Below are 21,727 nucleotides of genomic sequence, written 5' to 3'. Positions count from 1 at the left end.
TGTTTGTAAATATTCTTGATCTTTTATTTATAACTTAAAACACACGTGAAAAAATTTACAATTTATAAATTATGAAAATTACTGACTGACAATACGGTCGCGCTCGACTCCCGCTTATGTATTTTTTATTATTTTCTTCATCCATGAGTGTGAATTTATATCGATAGGTATTAAGTATAATTATAATTTATATCCTATTTATTATTTCAGGAATACATCGCCAAACACTTCGGCTTCATGCAGAAGCAGATCGGCTACGACATCTTAGCTGAAGACACGATCACGGCGCTGCTACACAACAACAGGAAACTGCTCGAGAAACATATAGGAGCTGCTGAGATCGATACTTTTGTGGGTTAGTTCAGCCAGGCCTCCGTCACTCTGTGTACTTCAAATGTGATCCCCGTACAAGTTAACGACTGATTTTATTGTAGGACGAACGAACTTTACTGTCAGTTTACTTGCACACTTACAAGCGTCATCGTGATACCTACTTGAGTTTTTATCCCGGAGCCTCCACAGAGGGGGTTTTAGTGGGAAATTTTTTTTTTTTTAAGAAGGTTTTCCCTTGTAAAAAAGGTCTTAAGTGATGTCAAAGTCGAAAGTTGCCACACTAGATCGAAACTGATATTTAGGGTGAGTCTCGTAGATGCACATGATAAAGTAGGTGACAGAGCTCTTCATTCTGAACCACCTTTGGTTATAATGACTTTGGAATGTCACGAAAAAATTACTGAACTCTGTCACCCACTTTCGGATGAACATCTACGAACTCATAATGTATAAACAATGCTGATTAAATATTGTTGATAGCTAATGTGCAATGGTATTATGGCAGCAGATCTAACCCCTCTTCCCCTCCCCAGGCCTAGTCCGCAAGAACATGGAGAAGTGGCACTCGCGCTTCCTAGACTACCTGAGCGACCTGTGCATCTCCAACAAGAAGGCCATCGCGGTCACGCAGGAGCTCATCTGCAAGAGCGTGCTGTCTCCCGCCAACCAGGACATACTCATCGAGACCAGGTAGCTATCTATCTCTTTTTAGCCATAGCATATCCAAAGGATTTAGCCCAGGAGGCATAGGACGCATGCTGCTGGTGACTAAAGGCCGGTCGGCAAACACAGAGAAAATCGAGCGTTGACCTTTGCAGCTACAACCAATCACAGCCTCTGCCGCCGCCATCAAGGTTAAAGGGACTATTACTGTGCGGGTGCGACAGAGACAAACAAAAAAGGGCAACGCCCGTTTTTCTCTGTGCTTAGCGACCGTGCTTTATCAGAGGGCTTGCAGCTTGATTCGCAGCTGCCTCTATACACATAGGCAGCCTAGGCTAGTGTAGTGTATGCTATAGACAGCCAGGGCTAGTGAAGTGGCACTCCCGCTTCTTGGACTACCTGAGCGACCTGTGCATCTCCAACAAGAAGGCCATCGCGGTCACGCAGGAGCTCATCTGCAAGAGCGTGCTGTCTCCCGCCAACCAGGACATACTTATTGAGACCAGGTAGATATCTATCTCTTTTTAACCAACTTCTAAAAAAGGAGAAGGTTCTCAATTCATCTGTATGTATGTTTTTAGCCATAGCATATCAAAAGGATTTAGCCCAGGAGAAATAGGGAGGCATGGTGATTAAAGGCCGGTCGGCAAACACAGAGAAAATCGAGCGTTGACCTTTGCATCTGCAACCAATTACAATATCTATTGCCGGCCATCAAGGTTACTGTGCATGCGTGTGCTACGAATATAAAAGGACAATGCTCGATTTTCGCTGTGCTTAGCGACCGTGCTTTATCAGAGGTATTGCAGCTTGATTCGCCGCTGCCTCTATACAGCTATAGATAGCCTAGGCTAGTAGGTGCTCCAGCAGCCAGTGTAGTGGCACTGACTCCTGGACTACCTGAGCGACCTGTGAATCTCCAACAAGAAGGCCATCGTGGTCACGCAGGAGCTCATCTGCAAGAGCCAACCAGGATATACTTATTGAGACCAGGTAGCTATCTATCTCTTTTTAGCCATAGCATGGCAAAAGGATTTAGCCCAGGAGGCATAGGAAGGCATGGTGACTAAAGGTCGGTCGGCATACACGGAGAAAATCGAGCGTTGACCTTTGCAGCTCCAACCAATTACAATCTCTGCCGTGGCCATCAAGGTTACTTGTGCTACAGAGACAAATATAAAAAGGTTAATGGCCGTTTTCCGCTGTGGTTAGCGACCGCGCTTCATCAGAAGGCTCGCAGCTTGATTCGCCGCTGCCTCTATACAGCTATAGGTAGCCTAGGCTAGTGTAGAGTATGCTATAGACAGCCAGGGCTAGTGAAGTGGCACTCCCGCTTCTTGGACTACCTGAGCGACCTGTGCATCTCCAACAAGAAGGCCATCGCGGTCACGCAGGAGCTCATGTGCAAGAGCGTGCTGTCCCCCGCCAACCAGGACATACTCATCGAGACCAGGTGAGAGATAGTCGGTCATATCTGTTGAAGAACCGATAGCCGTTGGGGTGGTGACCATAAAATGGGAAATGTAGAGTGGTAAACCTTCACCTCCTGTACACAAAACTGTCGCAAAAAACTGCTACAGTAATCAAGCATTTGCCCTGAAAAACTGACAAAACCGTCGCAGTTTTTTGCGATGCGATGTCGCAATGCAGTTTTGTGTACAAGCCCTTAGACTATATTAATTGAGATGATATTGTTGTGACGCTCTTTAGGAGACGTTTATATTCACCAGTAGATAATTATGGGCTTATGAAGAATTATAACGTACAAACGTAAACGATTTCTCTCGCAGTCTAAATAATGATTTTTTTGTTTGCAGATTAATGTCGTCGAAATATGAAGACAGTAAGAGCCCCTCGAAGGTGACCGTTGAGGACGAAGTTATACTGTTCTGGAATAAGAAAGAGGTAAGTCAATTTATCCAATCTTCAACATACTCGTAATGTATATTTAACCCGCCAGTGCTCGTGTCAAATTTCGTGACACAAACAGTCGCATGTGGGTCTTTTCGACCCGAAAGTAAATTGCTCTATTTTCTCGAAACAAAAGGAAATTTAGATATTATTGTACATTAAACGTAAGGTTAGTAATCAAACTATATTCAAATCAAAATTATTATTGAATTTATGTATAAAAAAATATGTTTTGACAGTTTCAAAAGTAACTTACTTAATTGTATGCTTCATTTTCATATTTATCTACATAGGAACATAAATTACAGCTTATTATTATTAATTTTATATTTATGAATAAAAAAAACTTAAGTATTTTTATCTAAACTAATAACCATTCTTCTGAGATACAAAAAATAAATTAACTTTTTATATGAAAAAATAATCAACAATCAATCTTCAAAGTTAACATAAATTTACATATAAAATTACTTCTTAATTGTATTGATTAAGTATATAATTCGGTATTTTCTTCGGTATTTTCACATATTCGCATTACAATTATTGCATAAAAATGTAGTTTGATCTCTACAACGATCGTCTAAAAGGTTACGTGACATTTCTGAAAAGAAAAAATGATAAAATAAAAAAAATATCAAAAAAATTATACTTACACAAAGCGTCGCTCTTGGGTCGAAAAGACCCATACTCACTTTGAATGTCCGTCCTGTCCATGTGCCGCGGGCAATCTGGTCGGGGTGCGCAGTGCGGCTAGCCTATATGGTAACTTAAAGGTACTAAGCACGCCAATTAGTAATATCGAATATTTTATAAGTTATCGAGGTATAAATAGAGTGCTGGGTCTTTTCGACCCACGCGCGACTATCCGCGGGTTAAATAGTTCCACGTCTACACGATTAAAATATAAACCCTAACTCTACGATACACGTATAAATATCTATCAACCCAAAATAACCCCTATGGTTAGTGTCTGTTTGTATATGGTTAGTCTGAATTTGAAGTTTGCAACTCAATTTCATAACTTCCCCTTATTCCTACATAATACCACTAATCTGTGGTTATTTCCCTCAGCGCTCCCGTCTCCTCTCCGAGCTAGCCGCAGAGGCTCGCACCGACCCCAACTGCGAGTCCGCCAAGATCCTGGATTACTACCGACACCAGCTCGACCTGTTCAGCAACATGTGTCTCAACCGACAGTACCTGGCGCTTAACAATCTGTCTGCTCATCTGCATGTTAACTTGATTCTAAAGTAAGTCTTTTCTGGATTGAAATATTCTGTATAATAGTGTGTTATGTCAATATCCTGGACTGCTATTGATAAAAGCTGGATCTGTTCAGCAACATGTGTCTCAACCGACAGTACCTGGCCTTGAACAATCTGTCTGCCCATCTGCACGTTAATTTGATTCTTAAGTAGGGTCTATGTTGGTTGATATGTTCTATAAAATAGTGTGTAATGTCAGTGAGTCGGGAAAGATCTTGGACTACTACCGTAAAAACTGGGTCTGTTATACAACATGGCGTCTCAACCGACACTACTTGGCCTTGAATAATTTATCGGCCCATCTGCATGTGAATTTGATTCTGAAGTGGTCAATATTAGAGTCAATATTGGCTGGAAACGTTCTGTATAATAGTGTGTAATGTCAAGATCCAGGACGAATATCGATTAAAGCTGGATCTGTTCTGCAACGTGTGTCTCAACCGACAGTACTTGGCACTGAAAAATCTCTCCGCGCATCTGCATGTTAACTTGATTCTTAAGTAAGTTGCGTTAGATTCAATATTAGCTTAAAATTTTCTATAAAATAGTGTGTAATGTGATTTAGTCGGTCAAGACCCTGGACTACTATCGATAAAAGCTAGATCTAGATCGGGAATCTAGAGCTAGATCCATCTGCATGTGAATCTGATTCTTAAATGAGTTGCATTAGTGTCTATACTAGCTTAAAATGGTGTGGAATGTCAGTAAGTCGTTCAAGATCCTCGACTACTACCGACACCAACTCGACTTATTCAGCAACATGTGTCTCAACCGACAGTACCTGGCGCTGAACAATCTGTCGGCCCATCTGCATGTTAACTTGATTCTCAAGTAAGTGGCAGTAGGGTTTATATTTGTTCTAGGCAGTTTAGTTGGGTCCAGATGTATTCTTTCGTATGTATTGAACACAAAATTTATGTAACTTCAGAAAAAATACGACCATTTGCATTGTATTTATTAATGAATTTTAATCTTTTGCGTCTCGCGTGTGAAGACAATAATTTTCTATAGTGTTTGATTTCCCGGCTTTCAAGCGGTTAAGAGAGGATAAGGGGCATGTCTATTTTAGCAAACGCAGAAAGAGCCTGTAAACGTAGTTTAATATAATTATACACCATCCGCTGAATGATTGAAGTCCATTTTAGCTTTCTCATCCTTCTATACATTAGTTTAAACATATTTTCCGTTCCAGATGCATGTCCAACTCAACCCTCTCCCACTCACTCCGAGCGTCATTCTGCCGCCTCATGCTGCACCTTCACGTGGACCGCGACCCGCAGGAGCCCGTCACGCCGGTCAAGTACGCGCGTCTGTGGACCGAGGTGCCGCCCGTCATACACATACACGAGTGAGTTGACCGGAGAGAGACCAGGGCCCCAAGTCTGCTAAGGAATGGCGGCACAGTTGTGTGTCGGCAGCATGGGTTTCGCACTGTAGGTTTTCATTATCTGCGTTTTAGGAAATATTTGTTGCATCTTTTTTAAAGAACTAACGTTAATAAACAGTAATAAAGTGTTAAGTGTTTCATATTGCACTACTGGGACTCACTAACGAAGAGAAAACAGATACCTAAAGTCGGAAAACCATTCAGACGACACAGCATTGAGCCGCCATTCATTAGCAGACTTGAGGCCCTGTTGACATTCCAGATGCATGTCCTACTCGTTAACTGTGGACCGAGGTGCCGCCCGTCATACACATGTTACACGAGTGAGTTGACCACGCAGAAAGACAATCGACGAGTCGACGACGAGAATAAGAGCAGTCTGAAATCAGTGTAGATCACGTTTATTAGATATTTTAAACCCGTTTTGCACCAAGACGGCACAATCGCCTCCAAAATACACTCACTATAGCTCGACAACTTCGTGCGCGACCCTCCTTGCGGGGTGAAAGACGCGGAGGGGACGAGGTACCCAAGACGACAGCGGGTAGCGGCTAGGTAGCGGGGAAGGGCAACGCGTGCACTGCACGTCATTATTACGGCAGTCTCGGCCGAGCAGTCGAGGCGGCCACATGTGTTGTAAAATCTGTCATAATCTGAGTTCGACGCACATGAGACCACTGATCCTGAGACCATTAGTCTTAAGATGAGTGTTGAGGCCGGAGCCTCCACAATCGTTGGAATATTTAGGTATCTTTTTAATATTATCATTATATTATTATTAGGTATCTATAATTCGTCGAGGCGTATTAGGCGAGCTCGCAAGAACGTCGATTGACTCTAACTTAGATAAAAAGATAAAAGACTTAGAGTTGCTTTTCTCTAATTATTCGACTGAAAAGTGGAGAAATTGTGACGACCATGTCATAAAAAATGAAGACGAATATTATAAATCTGATAGAGTATTTGACGATGTTTTGGACAGGTATGTTATTGTTTATTTATAATATAATGTAAATTAAACATAAAATATTATAGTTAGGTATACACTGAACTAATATGACTGGCGTACTCTAGTATATTATACTTCAAAGTAGGTATAATGTTTTTTTTGTTTTTGTTTTAGATTTATAATTTGAAGTTAATGAAAACGATGATGAAAATGAGGATGACGACGACGATGAACAAGTTCAAACAGAGAGTGAACATGAAAGTGACATGGAAATTGATTTATAAAATAAAACACTTTTACATAAATAAAATCAAATTGGTAGATATTCTTAAGGTAGACATCCTAATTTTAATTCTGTCAAACTATAAATTTTAAGCTAAATATGACATTTACGGACGACCGAATGGCGTAGTGGTTAGTGACCTGACTACTGAGCCGATGGTCCCGGGTTCGATTCCCGGCTGGGGCAGATATTTGTTTAAACACAGATATTTGTTCTCGGGTCTTGGATGTGCCCGTAAAATGCCAATAGGCCCGCCCCCTATTACATTGGGACTAACATAACACTCTGGCGAAAAGTGGGTGCAGCAATGCACCTCTGCCTACCCCGCAAGGGAGTACATTAGTACAAGGCGAGTGCGTGTTTTTTTTTTTTTTTTTTGACTTTTACGGGAACACTCATAGAATAAAATTTTACTTACTCTTACATTACGTCAGAAATAGTTACAAGCTATCGCGAGATTAACCCGGGCACACTTTTCTACGTGTGTAGCATGTCGTGCTACCTCGCCCCCGCCACGTCTCTCACCCCGCAAGGAGGGTCGCGCACGAAGTTGTCAAGCTATAGCAGTTAAACATTTCCAGTGACATATGAAACGACAATGGCAGGTCGAACTTTTTCATTGCTCGTGAGTGTAGTTACCTACAAAATGTATTTATCACATTTTTTTTTCAATACAATAATATACTTGCTCTTTCCCAGCTATCAATGCGTGAAAGGCGGGCCTCATCCGACCCGGGAAAAAGTTAAACAACAATTCGCGTCCACCATCCGCTTCGTAGAGGACTACCTGTGCAACGTCGTGACTCGAACCTGGTACTTCAGCGACCACGACCAGAACAAGCTCACGTTCGAAGTGGTGAAGCTGGCGAGAGAGCTGATTTACTTCGGGTTTTATAGGTGAGTGTGAAATGTGAAGTTGTCGAATTTGGTGGATTTTGGTGAGAAAAATGTGTGGATTTCGAAAGTTTTAAAATTCATACTTGTGCAACGTCGTGATTCGAACATGGTAGGTACTACAGTGACCACGATCTGAAGATAACTCACATTCAAAGTGCCAAGTTGGCCTGGGAGTTGATATATTTAGGGTTTTAAAGGGGAGTGTGAAATGTCAAGTTGTCGAATTTAATGAGAAGAATGTATGGCATTCGAAAGTTTTAAAATTCAAACCTCGGTAACCTTGTGACCCGAACTGAAGAAAACTCATGTTTGACGTTGTAAAATTTGCCAGGGAGCTGATGTCCTTTGTATTTAATAGGCGAGTTTGATTGTAGTAGGATGAGTGTGAAATGTGTCGTTGTGGAATTTTTTGGTGAAGATAAATTGAAGATATAATGGTTTAGTGGTTGGTTGCGTCGTTTGAAACTTTATTTATTCAATGTTGTCGCCATCATCATCAGTATATTCACAAGAAGCAAAGCAATACCCCACCGGCCTTCCTCATCCAAATCACACTGCAGTAACAATGATTTAACTAATCATTTCAGCTTCAGCGACCTGCTCCGTCTCACGAAGACGCTGCTGAGCATCCTGGACTGTGTCTCCGCCATCGACACCATCAATGATAATAGTGGACTTGCCGGCGAGGTCGAATGTGAGTCACTTACAACTGGGTTTTTATAGTTTGTGTCCGTATAGTCACGGTGGTAATATAAGATGGGTACACTAATATATTTTTATAGTGGAAGAAACGAAAATAGCTTACGTATTCTTCGGTTTATATTTTCTTGTTACTCGTTACGGGGTATAGACTTACTCTCTTCCATCCAAAGGTTGTCTGGTAGAGATTGCTATAAGCAATAAGGCCGCCTCTTTGTACTGTTTTATTTTTAAGTTTTGTTTTTTTTTTTGTAATTTTTGTTCTTGGTGCAAATAAAGTGTTTTGTATTGTATTGTATTGTATTGTAATTTCTGCTAGAGGCGTCATAAATGGTAAACTTTCAATCCAACAAATCATGTACGTGCTGACCGCATAAATACTTTTCTTGGTTGATCTTGTAGCAGATTTATAATCAATTTGATCATTATTATTTTATTTACAAGCTGCCACTGAAACGGAGGCAAAGAAACGTAAGTTACTACATCTGCATAATCTGTATCAACAAATTATTCAGCCATTTAGATCCCTACATTAATTTATGTACTTAAACTCGTTCAAAGAAGTCCACACCGAATGAAAACATACGAGTATAGAATAAAATTTACATGGATGTGTGTGAATGAACAGTACACTAATAAGTTAGTGTTTAAAATGATGATGATTGTCATATATTTTCTTCACTGCCAGCTGAAGGCGGAGTGCTGAGGAGTATTGGCGACATGGGAGCCGTCATGACCTCCATCACGCTGGGCTCCGTGGGCTCAGTTAGAAATGTAAGTACAAACCTACATAATATTAAATTAAATTTAAAGTTGAATTCGATAGTCGAAGTAATTTTAATTCAAAGGAAATATTCCGTGATTTTGCTTTTTGTGCACAACTGCTTAGTATGTCGTCGAAAACTGCCCAATATCCTTTAAATACTATTGTGGTTTGAGGCCATTCTGAAAAACTTATGTTTTACAATACTATACTTAACTATAACATTATGAAATTAGTTTGTAACACATGGAAATTCGCTTTTGAATTATTTTATCTTTTTGCTAATTTTCAAAACTCTTAGCGTAAACATAGATTTTATTTAACTTATGAGCCATCCCCGTTCGACTTACCATACCACTTCAGCAAACACCCTGTATACAATTCCACACGCCCACAGACGGCCTCCGCGGCGGCTAGCGGCGCGACGGCGGCGGCGATGCAGCACAGCACTTCAGCTCTGATGCTGGCTCGAGAACACCCGCTAGTCATGGACACCAAGCTGAAGATCATTGAGATATTGCAGGTGAGGACATCCTAACTAATATTATAAATGCGAAAGTAACTGTGTCTGTCTGTTACTCTTTCACGCCAATACTACTGAACGTATTTGAATGAAATTTGGTATAAAGATGGTCTAGACCCTGAGAAAGAACATAGGCTACTTTTTATCCCAGAATTCCCACGGGAAAACTTTTTAAGGCGAAGCGAAGCTCGCGGTAACAGCTAGTACTCTATACATAACAAGGGAAAAGTTCCACCGTGCCATATGTCACTGGAACTTGTTCATTGCTTGTAAGTTTGGAGCGACGGCGGCGGCGGCGATGCAGCACAGCACTTCAGCTCTGATGCTGGCTCGTGAACACCCGCTGGTCATGGAAACCAAGCTGAAGATCATTGAGATATTGCAGGTGAGGACCATGGAAGTAGAAAAAAAGACGGAAGGAATCTCTCTAACTAAAAAGTGAGGCACCCATAGTAAGTCGATTTCATTGTTGCGACGAGCCCGAAACACACACATTCACACTCAAATTCGCGAAAAATTCACTGCTGTACACGTAGGTTTCGGCTTAGTATACCCTTTTTGCAATACCCTGTATATATAATTGTTGCTGATCTTTTTAAGTCTTTAACAAAACCCCATCCCGCCCACAGTTCATCCTCGACGTCCGGTTAGACTACCGCATCAGCTGCCTCCTCTCCATCTTCAAGAAGCAGTTCTCCCAAGGAGACCCCGGGGCCGACAACATCGGCCGCGCCGACGTGGAGGCGATAGGGCTGCAGGCTGAGGGGATCTTCAGTTGTCGGTACGTGGGGTTGTTGTTTGTTGGTGAATTAAATGTTTTATAGGTACTAGGCGTAAATGATAATTTATTTGAAATTGTTACGATTAAGGGCTGATTTTTCAATGGTCAGATAATCGTTATCTGAGGAATAAAATTGTCGCTGTCACTGTCTAATATAATCATTCAGCCAGACGCACCAGACACTTGTTCTTCAGGTAACTTTTATCTGACTATTGAAATGAATCAGCCTTTAGATTTATATGTGTATCCGGTTTGTACTAGCCCTTCTTATTATGATTGTTGCCACTGTAATATAAATTATAAAAATCTAAGTATACATAGAACCCGAAGTATGTATACTATAGCTAAATTGTAAAAAAAAATGTATTGTAGATTTTTCTTGCACATTTTTATAACTATGTAGGCAGACGATACCTTTTATTACTCTTAGATTGAACTGAATTTAGATTTTAGTCTATTGTTGTTATACCAAACTAGCTGACACATTTAGTTTGAATATCTTTACTACAATTCCTCTTGTACTAATAGTGTTTTCTATTTACGCCTATTTCAGAAGTATACAAACTGTTCCCGACAGCTGTCTACCAAAAAATGTAGATTTGTTAGTAAGATTTACTATTTACACTGCCTTGCACGGATGTTGTTTGTGCCCCCAGTTGTGTGGCATGCAGTGTACGTTGCAGCCGTAGATACTTAGCTGTGTGAACCCTCAACAAAAACAAGGCCTAGCACGGGGCGCAAGACGCGCACGTCAAGACGTGACAAAGGATTTCCGTCGCACACGCTCTAGAAGCCGCGGGACGTGAGTGAGCGCGACGCAAAACTTATATCACTTTTTGGTCTGCGCGTCTTGCGTTCCGTGCTAGGCCTTCTGGATCTGCTTAAATAGTGTGGCTTTCACATAAACTGCCATCCCCAGATTTTCTATTTATTAATTATGTACTTACCTACATATTTGCGCATTTAATATTTACAGCGATCGTGGAAAACATTAAACATTAATGAAACATGTTGGTTTTACGTATAGAAATACTTTTCTTTAAAGAATAATACTAAAAATTGTAGCTTACTTATATAAAAGCTTACCACTCTACAGCTATTCCATTCGAAACTAAGTAATCATATGCATGGAAATACATACAGGGATTTGTCAACATTGCTTCCTACCAATATCTATAACCATAATCATTAACCCGTTATCGTCCACTGCTGGACATAGGCCACTCCCAAGGAGCGCCACAACACTCAGTCCTCGGCCTTCCTCATCCAGCCACTACCGGCCTGTCCTGTCTAATAAATTCTCGATACTGATGTCATATGAACGAACGAACGAGACCTGTCATGCAATCGGTTCGCTTGATACAACCACAAAGCAATTGCTTTGTGGATTCAACTAGATAGAGTAGAGGTTACCACTGCGCACCGAAGCTTAGGAAAACTAAACTTCTGCGCCCACCACGTCTGTGTAACAAATTTTGTTCGTTCGTTTTTAGATTAGTATTGCGAATTACCAAATTTTTGAGGCGATTCTTAAGAAAAACTTTGTGTAGGGGAATGAAACAACTACAGTTATTTGGGGATACAACAGATAATATTTGTTTATTTCATAAGCTGACACTCACTTTCACACTTTACACTAGTTTTGATAGTTTTGTAAACATATAGTTGCACCCTTCCATCCATACTTTCATAAAACTTACAAATGGTTTGTAAATCAACTAGAAAGACACTAATTTTTATTTCATATTTATATTTCATATTTGTGCAATAAAGTATCAAATAAATAAATAATTTTAGCGTTTTGTGTTAGTAATAAAGTGGAAATTCGTGTATCACTTTTCCTAAAAATTTGTGGCAAAACGATTGTGTGTTGTATGAATACCTACGGCAAATAATAAAAAAAAAGAAAAACCTTTATCGAACCTACCTACAGATTCGAACATTTATCATCATACATAAATGTGTCTGGTCTTCATCTTAACCGTATTTTCTCTATGTATGTGGATGTCAGAAAGATATTACTTTTAGTAATAATACCGCCGATTGATCGAGTTCTATTTATTTTCTGTTAGGTATATGTATATGAATCTGTTCCTGTTCATGTGCAAAAAAGATACGACATAACAGCCAGTAGGGTAAACAGAGGCAGAAGTCGACACCCGTCTTTTATGACCTAACCCTATGCCCTAAACCCACAGGGACGGTCTAGACCTAGACTCGTGCGGCGGTCGCATGGTGCTACGTGTGCTGCTCCAGTTCGCTCGCTCGCAGGGCGCGTCGGCGGCGCTAGTGTCGGGGGCTCTCACCCTACTGTTCCGACACTTCAGCCAACGCCAGGAGGTGTTGCAAGCGTTTAAACAGGTGAGGGACGCACTAGAACCATCGAAGTAGAAAAAAGGCGGAAGGAATCTCGCTAACTGAGGCACAACAATGGCGGCGACATGAGAGTGTGGTGCGTATTGTTTAATGGCGGCAAACTGACTTACTTTGAGTGTGAATGTGTGTGTGTCGGGCTCGTCGTAACAATGAAATCGAATTACTTAGGATGCCTCAGTACTTCCGCCTTTTTTTCCACTTCAATGAATCAAACTTAGATAATGTTTAGTCCACACTAGCGGGAAATGTCAATAATTATCGCGAAAACATAAAATAATTTGTTTGGTGATCAAATTACACAACCTACGATTAACGTCATTTACCGCGATAATGAATGGCATTTCCCGTTAGCGTGGCCCAAGCATAAGCACTAAAACGTAGGTAAATAATGTTTAAGAGATGTTTTTTTTTAATGCCTATTTAGTTTCCAACTGCTGGGCAAAGGCCTCTCCTTTTTCCTTCCACACCGTTCAATCCTGTGCACTCTCAGCCCAGTTATTATTGCTAAGAGATGCTTAGTGCTTTCGAATGTCAAGCTAAACACTCTTTTGACGTTGTTGTATCTATTTGTGGTTAAACGTTAGTCTTTGGTGTGATTATAGTATTTCGGTTAAATTGCATGACCTTTATGTGTTGCATTTGAATTTTTTTACCATTTTACTGTGTTGAAAATGTTTATAGCGTCGCCAATTGAAAAAAAAAACGCTTTCAAACAGAAGCTATGATTTTTTTTAATTGCAGCTCTACTTGGCCTTGCACTTCACTTTTAGTCCAGTCAATAAATGACCCAAAATGAGGTGTAGAGTGCGTGAGCAGGTAACTAAGCGATTCCTTCAGAAACTTGTTCAGGGGGCTTAGGTTGTTAACATACCAAAAGTCCTGACTCCTAGGTGATGAGCGGGAGGGAGGAGAGGGGGGTAAAGGTATGAATTTTTGGTTTTTCGCTTATATCTCGAAAATGGTGCACCGCAGAGAAATATTTTCAAAGCATAAAATGGAGTTCTTTAAATTACCTAAAACTTTTATATCATATGTATTTTTCTAATTCCTAACCGTTTTCGAGTTATTACCCTCGGAAAAAGTTAAAATTTACAAGAAAAATCTATTCAAGTCAAAACATTTATAAACATTGCATCATATTTTCGGAACTGTTTCATAAACGAAAAAAATGAATAGGAAAGAAGTTGTAGATTTTTAAATTTCCTTTTAGAATATATATAGATATTCTGGTTAATGTCCAACCCGCCTAAAGTTACAGCTATTTTACTTACACTTAACCTTACTAACTCGGTGAGTTATGTCAGTAACTTTAGCAAAATGCAAGTTTAAAATAGCTGTAACTTTAGATGGGTTGGACATTAACCAGCTTATCTATATATATTCTAGAAGGAAATTAAAAAATCTACAACTTCTTTCCTATTCACTTTTTTCTATATGAAACGGTTTAGAAAATATGATGCAATGTTTATAAATGTTTTGACTTGAATAGATTTTTCTTGTAAATTTTACCTTTTTTGAGGGTAATAACTCGAAAACGGTTAGGAATTAGAAAAATACATATGATATAAAAGTTTTAGGTAATTTAAAGAACTCCATTTTATGCTTGGAAAATATTTCTCTGCGATGCACCATTTTCGAGATATAAGCGAAAAACCAAAAATTCGTACCTTTACCCCCCTCTCCTCCCCCCCGCTCATCACCTAGGAGTCAGGACTTTTGGTATGTTAACAACCTAAGCCCCCTGAACAAGTTTCTGAAGAAATCGCTTAGTTACCTGCTCACGCACTCTACACCTCATTCCTTGATTGGACTATTTAAATAATATTTCACTAGGTATGCAATGGTGGTCTATGATTTTTGGTAAAAATTGTGTAAGTAGTTAAGTACATATTAAAATTCAGTCATTTTTTTACAAACAATAATGGCAGGTATGATGTTTAATAAATTGACTGATTGTTATAAGTACTTATACCTACGACATAACATTAAAACACTTGAAAGGCAAACGCTAGAATCAACTTTATTTGATTAATTACAAAGATAAACTTATACCTACTAAATATTTTCGATAATATCTTTTCGTGCCCAATGTTCAAAATTAAAATCATAAGTCATAAGTCACTAGTCAGAATCCCATATATCTGAGTACATGCCAAAAAGATTCATAGAAGCTAAAGCATTCATTAGTCTTCGATCTCGTGCTGCCCGTAAATTCTCCACCATTAGAACGTCATGTAGGATCCGTGTGCTTAGCTCCTTCTGTTCTTGATGCGATGAGCTCTGCAGGTGGTCGCTGAGGCTGGCGAGGCCTATCTCCAGTTGGTTGCAGAAACCGCAGTGGTAGGTGTCCGGCCTTACCTGGAGTTGAAAGAGAGATTTTTTATTTTTAGAAAGTGTTGAGAAATATCATAGTTCTTCGTACCGCATTTAACACTAGGTCAAGTGATACTTAAAATAAAATAAAATTGTAACCGCAACAGCTAAAACCTTGTAAATCTAGTAAAATCCTGAAATACTTCTATTTCATTCGATAATACACATTTGTAATATAAACTCACGGTCACGCCTTGTACCAGTTGTACTACTACTACTTTTGTTTTAAGTCCTTTGGGAATTACCAAAAAAACGCTCTCAAAAGGTTACGAGACCAAAAAGTTGTTATGTAGAAGAAAAAAATATTTAGCGATTTTTTTAAAATCATAGAGAAAAGGTTGTTCAGAATGACTCCATTTCACCTATACCACATTTTGCATCAACCTGGGCGTCTAGTACTAGTTTCATAGTTGGTCGAAAACTAAAAAAGCTTAAGTTTTCTCGCATACAAAGTGCCGCCTCTAGTGGAAACTGTCGTGAAACTTTTGACAGATAATGTATGCAGATGACAGAAGAAAACCTAAACTGTACTAGATACCCTGTATACTAACATTGTAAAGAGGTGGAACAGAAACATCAATATATTTACCTTCCTTATGAACTCTGAAGTGGCTGAAGTTGTAGTAAGCACTGGTGTATCCTCCATAATGCGTCGATGCCTGTGGGTCTCTCTGTGCTCCTCCACTCTGTGCTTGTAAACATTCACTTGACACGCAACGCATCTCAGAACGCCCTCGCGATCCATTTGTCTCAAGAATAAGAAACTGCGGTACTCCAAACAAATCTGGTTGTTAATAATCACCCCATGCCTTTCCGGGACTTTAAAAATTATGAACTTTTCGATGTACTGGACAGTGGGCATGCCCGTTTTGTGCCCTTCAACGTGCTTCTTGAGGAGCTCCAAAGATGAGGATACTTTCATCTTACACAGCAGACAGAAAGTGGACCCGTCGCTCTCGAACCTTATGACGTTATCTTTCCCAAATTCTTGCTTTGCTTTCTTTTCGTCTGGATTCTCCGCAACTTGGATTGCGCTAGTGTCGTCTGCCTTGCTTGGCTGTGCTGATGTTTTAGCTGATGTCGAGGGGCCGGCTCTGTTCTGCTGTCGGTGCTCCTCTATGTGTATGACAATTGCATCAAACGCAAAGCTAACGTTTTTTGCGCATACCCTACAGAACGCCTTGTCACCAATCAGGTCGATAAGAATATTCTCTTTGTGAAAACCTTCTATAGATTCTATTATCATGGTTCTGTTCTGACTAGATGTAGGTAGTTTTGCAGTTTCATCGGTTTCTTTTTTGGTTATTTTTGCTATTGCTTTATGTTTTTCATTATTGTTTACTGTTTCAGCATTAAGTTTAGTATCTTTTGTTGCATTATGTTTGTCATTCTTCTTTTCTGATTCAGCGTTAACTGCGTCGCTTATAGTTGTTGTAGTTTGTCGACTATCGGCATCAGTTTTTTTGATGAGAGCACGTTTCGCTTTACGACGCTCGAGATAAAGTCTGGAATGCTCCGGTTGGTCGAAGTGTGGGATTATATCCTCGGCTGCCACAATCGTGTTACATGTAAGGCATTGATACGTAGAATCGTCAATCTGAGAAAAAATATGAATTGTCCAATCAGAAACGTTCTTGAACGACATAATCGTCGTCGAGTGGTATACTTATTTGTTTTTAGGGTTCCGTAGCCAAAATGGCAAAAACGGAACCCTTATAGTTTCGTCATGTCCGTCTGTCCGTCTGTCCGTCTGTCCGTCTGTCACAGCCGATTTACTCGGAAACTATAAGTACTACAGTGATGAAATTTGATGGGAATATGTGTTGTATGAACCGCTACAAAAATATGACACTAAATAGTAAAAAAAAGAATTGGGGGTGGGGCCCCCCATACATGTAACTGAGGGATGAAATTTTTTTTTTCGATGTACATACCCGTGTGGGGTATCAATGGAAAGGTCTTTTAAAATGATATAAAGTTTTCTAAAAAACATTTTTCTTAAAGTGAACGGTTTTTGAGATATCAGCTCTCAAAGTCGTAAAAAGTATGTCCCCCCCCCTCTATTTTTATAACTACGGGGTATAAAATTCTAAAAAAAATAGAGGTGATGCATGCTAATTAACTCTTTCAACGATTTTTGGTTTGATCAAAGTATCTCTTATAGTTTTTGAGATAGGTTGATTTAACTGTAATTTTGCTGCTACGGAACCCTTTGTGCGCGAGCCCGACTCGCACTTGGCCGGTTTTTATTGGCTAGACTGGTGGCCGGTAATGATTGGATGCGGAAAGGTATAGATCGCATCCAGTGGCGTGCTTTGGGAGAGGCCCACGTCCAGCAGTGGACTTCTGTAAGTAGACTGATGATGAATTTACGGGTCATATTATACGAAGCAAAGTTAAATTAAAAAAACAGACAAATTAATATAAAAAATACGTACCTTACGAGAAATATTATCTGGGCCAATTTGTAATTTAGCTTTAATAACATTAAGGGTATGTTCCACTTTGCTCTTATGTATATTGGCGTTATCCACCTCCACATCGCATACTACGCAGGAGTTTTCAATTATTCCTGAAATTTAATATAAAATTAATTCGTCTTCGTTGTAAGATGGCATCATTCTTGACACTAATTAAAAATACATTTGGGAAGGATATGTATGTTGTAAGCTGTGTACAGACCGGCCCAACGAACACCAACGAACGGGTTTCGTTGCTGCAATCTGCCCTGTACTATGTATGATAAATATCCATCGTTGGGCATTCGTTGGGCGTTCGTTGGGCCGGTGTGTACGCGGCTGTATAAGAAGAAGAACCGGAACAAAAAACTCCATAGATAGTGAAACTTTCGGCAGTCCGTGAAAAAAAATTACTTATCGATAGAAGCTTTGTTGGTCCCTGGCCTTTTTACTATAAATACGTCACACCCTTTCGCCGTACCCTTTTTAAAAGCCTGTATAAGGGACAGCGGCCGCTAAACGGGTCCGTTATCGACGTCGACAAACTCGTTTAATACGCTACCAATCACAGCGTCGTATTTACAGCGAATCGCGATATAGTGACGTTTAACTATGTCGATAACGAACCCGTGTAGCGGCCGCAGGTAATGAATGATACCTTCCCACGCCAAGTCTGCTATAGCGATGTCGTCAAACGCTACGACTGTAGTCTTCACTCTCCTGAGGAACGCTGACTCCTTGACCGCTTCAGCTGCTGACGGGTGCGATTTGTTGAACAAGTGTGTCTCCTCCTTTATGTGTGAGTTGGTCTTTGTGATGGTCGCGACGAGAATGTTGCAGAATTCGCAGTAATAGCCTTTTTTCACCTGAAAGAAATACACAATACAATACAATCCTCTTTATTTGCACAAAAAAAAACAGAAACAATACAAAAAAAAACTTAAAAATAAGAACAGTACAAAAAGGCGGCCTTATTGGTTATAGCAATCTCTACCAGAGAATCTATCTATAAATAAACTCTATAATATTGACGTATGATAGTTTTAGGAAAACAACAGTTTTCAGTTCATCGTTCACTCACTCACTGATACAGACAGAAATATGTTAAGGCCGATTCACACACTGTTTAGTGCGAGTGTTAAGTAGACGTACATTGCTGGGCTTGTTGTAAGTATATAATATTTGCAAAACTTTTGAATCTGCCATACATACTCAGCAATGCACGTCTACTTAACACTCGCACTAAACAGTGTGTAAATCGGCCTTTATAGAGAGTAAATAAAATACAAGATTATAATAAATATAGTATATAGATACACTTCAATATTTTGTAGACACATTTCACACACGGCCATCCGACCCCAAACTATGCAGGGCCTGTGGGTATGGGTATCGGACAACTGATATATAAACAATAATAACATCTACGTATAATTGTTGAACGCCGGATGTAGTAGTAGTAAGTGCTTAGTGACAGCTGATAGGATAACCGACCAAACCACAGCTGATATGTTTGTTTAAACATACAGCGATAGCTCAGCGGCAACCTAATAAGTAATGAGCAGGCATTTTTTCGCTTTGTTTGCCGTAGGTTTTGAGAACTCTCTCTACCGATAACTGGTAGTTATTAAGAGACAGACTATCTAAGCTCTGTTCACACACTAACCTTCCGTATGCGCTCCGACCCGCCAACACTCACATAGCCGGTCCCGCTCAAGTTCTTTCCGTGCACCGGTTTCCTGACGTGCCTGGCGGCGGCGGCGGCGCTCCGGATGACGTCATCACACGCCAGGCAGAAGTAGTCCACGCTGCCGGCCATGACGGCCTGCTGGTGGAACTTTGACAGCATCGGGGACTGGAGGGGACAAACATGATATTTATTTATTTAAAACTAGCTGTTCCCGCGAACTTCGCTTCGCCTTAAAAAGTTTTCCCCTCTTTCACGCCAAAACTACTGAACGGATTTGAATGGAATTTGGTATACATATGGTCTAGACCCTGAGAAAGAACATAGGCTACTTTTTATCCCGGAAATCCCGCGAGCTTCGCATCGCCTTAAAAAGTTTTCCGTGGTGATTCCGCGATAAAAAGTAGCGTATGTGTTAATCCAGGGTGTCAGCTTACTCCATACCGAATTTAATTAAAATTGGACAAAGTTGCTATACTATATCCCATTCAACGACTTCGCTGAATAACTTTCAGTTAAGACGTCGAACGTTACAATCAAGGACTTGACGAGTTGTCCTTTGCGCCATCCAATGAACGCGCTAGTGATTCAACCAAAAAGGAGATTCAACCAGATGCCTGCGACATATACACACCAACATACTTACAAACTTTCGCATTTATAATATTAGTAGGAAGTAGGATACAGGGTGGGTGGAGAGGAGGGGGTTTGATATAGGGGATAGGGCGGTATTTATGACATTGTAAACGAAAATATTTTTCTAATGTTCTACTTTTCGTAGAACTGTTTCAGAAAAAATCAAGGAAAAAAAATGTAACCTATAATTAGGTTTATGAGGTTACGATTTTTCATACAAGTTATAATCATCATCGTCATCAGCCTATAAGCAGTGCACTGGACGTAGGCCTCTCCCAAAGCACGCCACTGGATGCGATCCATAGCCTTCCTTCAAAAGTTGTAAAATAAACAACAATATACTACCCGAGTCGGTTTACTAAACCACTTTTTCAATACACTGTAGAATTTTACAAGCGAGTTTGTATTTATATACACTGACTTTATACAGGGTGTTGCAAAAAGGGTATACTAAGCCGAAACCTACATGTGCAGCATGGTATATCTAAGCCTGAAACTGAAATCAGAATTTGAAAATTCGCGAAAAAAAATTTTCATTTTCCATAGAAACTTAGTTGGTCACGTGACTTTTTACTATGGGAAAATATTTTTTTTTTCGCGAATTTCCAAATTCTGATTTCAGATTCGGGCTTAGATATACCATGCTGCACATGTACGTTTCGGCTTAGTATACCAATTTTGCAACACCCTGTATACTGCTATACATATTTTAGCAAGTTTGTATTAATATTTGTGGGTAAAATAAACAAACGGTGGGATAGTTTTTGTTATTTTAGACCAATGTTTTGATGACTTTAGAATCCAAACGTATAAAACAAATGAAAAAGTTAAGCAAACAGGGTCAAAACCTAAACTTTACCCTAACCCGAACAGTATAATTAATATAATATAAACACTCACACCTTGTACTAATGTACTCCCTTGCGGGGTAGGCAGAGGTGCATTGCTGCACCCACTTTTCGCCAGTGTTTATGTTAGTCCTAATGTAATAGGGGGCTATTGCCATTTTACGGGCACATCCAAGACCCGAGAACAAATATCTGTGTTTAAACAAATATCTGCCCCAGCCGGGAATCGAACCCGGGACCTTCGGCTCAATAGTCAGGGTCACTAACCATTACGCCATTCGGTCGTCAACTGTATAATTAATATACACAAACAAGCCAAAAACTCCGTCACTATAATATTAGTCAGTTGAACAAAGACTTACTTGTTTTCCTTATCGAAGCGACGTGACGAGTACTTGATTCCACTTTGCACTCACGACTGAATCTGATAGTGAGTGATTAATGCAAGGACGTGGATTCCCGACCCAACTGTCACTTATATCCACTTACAGAGATTATAAGTCACTGCAGTTTTTTGGTAATTTACTAATAATAGGCGAAAAAAATGGTCACACTGAGTTTTTTTGTATATTGATTATTATAGTTGAGATTATTTATTAGAAACTTTGAGCCACATGCTGTAGCTATTTAACTAATGAATGTACTTAATAATATTCTTATCATTGTTGTTTTTTTATAGAATATCCTGGATTAGGTAATTTTTTTATATTGTATACAGTAGTTGTTGGGGTAGGTACCTAAAGTAGCTTCTGCGGGGAAACGGGACTATAGGGTCTTGAAACTTTTATAATTTTTGTTTGTTTTTATTTATTTGTCCTCAAAAAATAAAAATAAATCGGTTTACTTACACGTTTGATTATGAAATTTAGTACCGCCAATACCGAATTCCTGTCG

General features: G+C 39.8%; 2 protein-coding genes across 2 annotated transcripts in view; one reads left to right on the top strand and one right to left on the bottom strand.

The window, feature by feature from the left end:
• Positions 1–21,727, top strand: part of LOC105395447 (inositol 1,4,5-trisphosphate receptor) — a 90,531-nt gene that overhangs the window by 34,399 nt on the left and 34,405 nt on the right. The window contains exons 16-27 of the mRNA XM_048631075.1: positions 211–355; positions 867–1,023; positions 2,787–2,901; positions 3,979–4,157; positions 5,365–5,520; positions 7,491–7,688; positions 8,276–8,382; positions 9,076–9,161; positions 9,948–10,058; positions 10,303–10,454; positions 11,008–11,055; positions 12,653–12,815. Of these exons, the coding sequence (XP_048487032.1) occupies positions 211–355; positions 867–1,023; positions 2,787–2,901; positions 3,979–4,157; positions 5,365–5,520; positions 7,491–7,688; positions 8,276–8,382; positions 9,076–9,161; positions 9,948–10,058; positions 10,303–10,454; positions 11,008–11,055; positions 12,653–12,815 (1,617 nt within the window). The remainder of the gene's footprint in view (positions 1–210; positions 356–866; positions 1,024–2,786; positions 2,902–3,978; positions 4,158–5,364; positions 5,521–7,490; positions 7,689–8,275; positions 8,383–9,075; positions 9,162–9,947; positions 10,059–10,302; positions 10,455–11,007; positions 11,056–12,652; positions 12,816–21,727) is intronic.
• LOC105383543 lies at positions 14,831–21,267 on the bottom strand. Its single transcript, XM_038110315.2, has 6 exons — positions 21,196–21,267; positions 19,329–19,517; positions 18,321–18,528; positions 17,642–17,775; positions 15,793–16,800; positions 14,831–15,188 (listed from the first exon to the last, which is right to left on the bottom strand). The coding sequence occupies exons 2-6, from the start codon at positions 19,509–19,511 to the stop codon at positions 14,952–14,954; spliced, it is 1,770 nt and encodes a 589-aa protein (XP_037966243.2). The 5' UTR covers positions 19,512–19,517; positions 21,196–21,267; the 3' UTR covers positions 14,831–14,951.

This window comes from Plutella xylostella, chromosome 27, assembly GCF_932276165.1.
Source record: "Plutella xylostella chromosome 27, ilPluXylo3.1, whole genome shotgun sequence".
NCBI lineage: Eukaryota > Metazoa > Arthropoda > Insecta > Lepidoptera > Plutellidae > Plutella > Plutella xylostella.
Note: the sequence above shows the minus strand (reverse complement) of the source record. Positions and strands in the feature narration are given on the sequence as shown.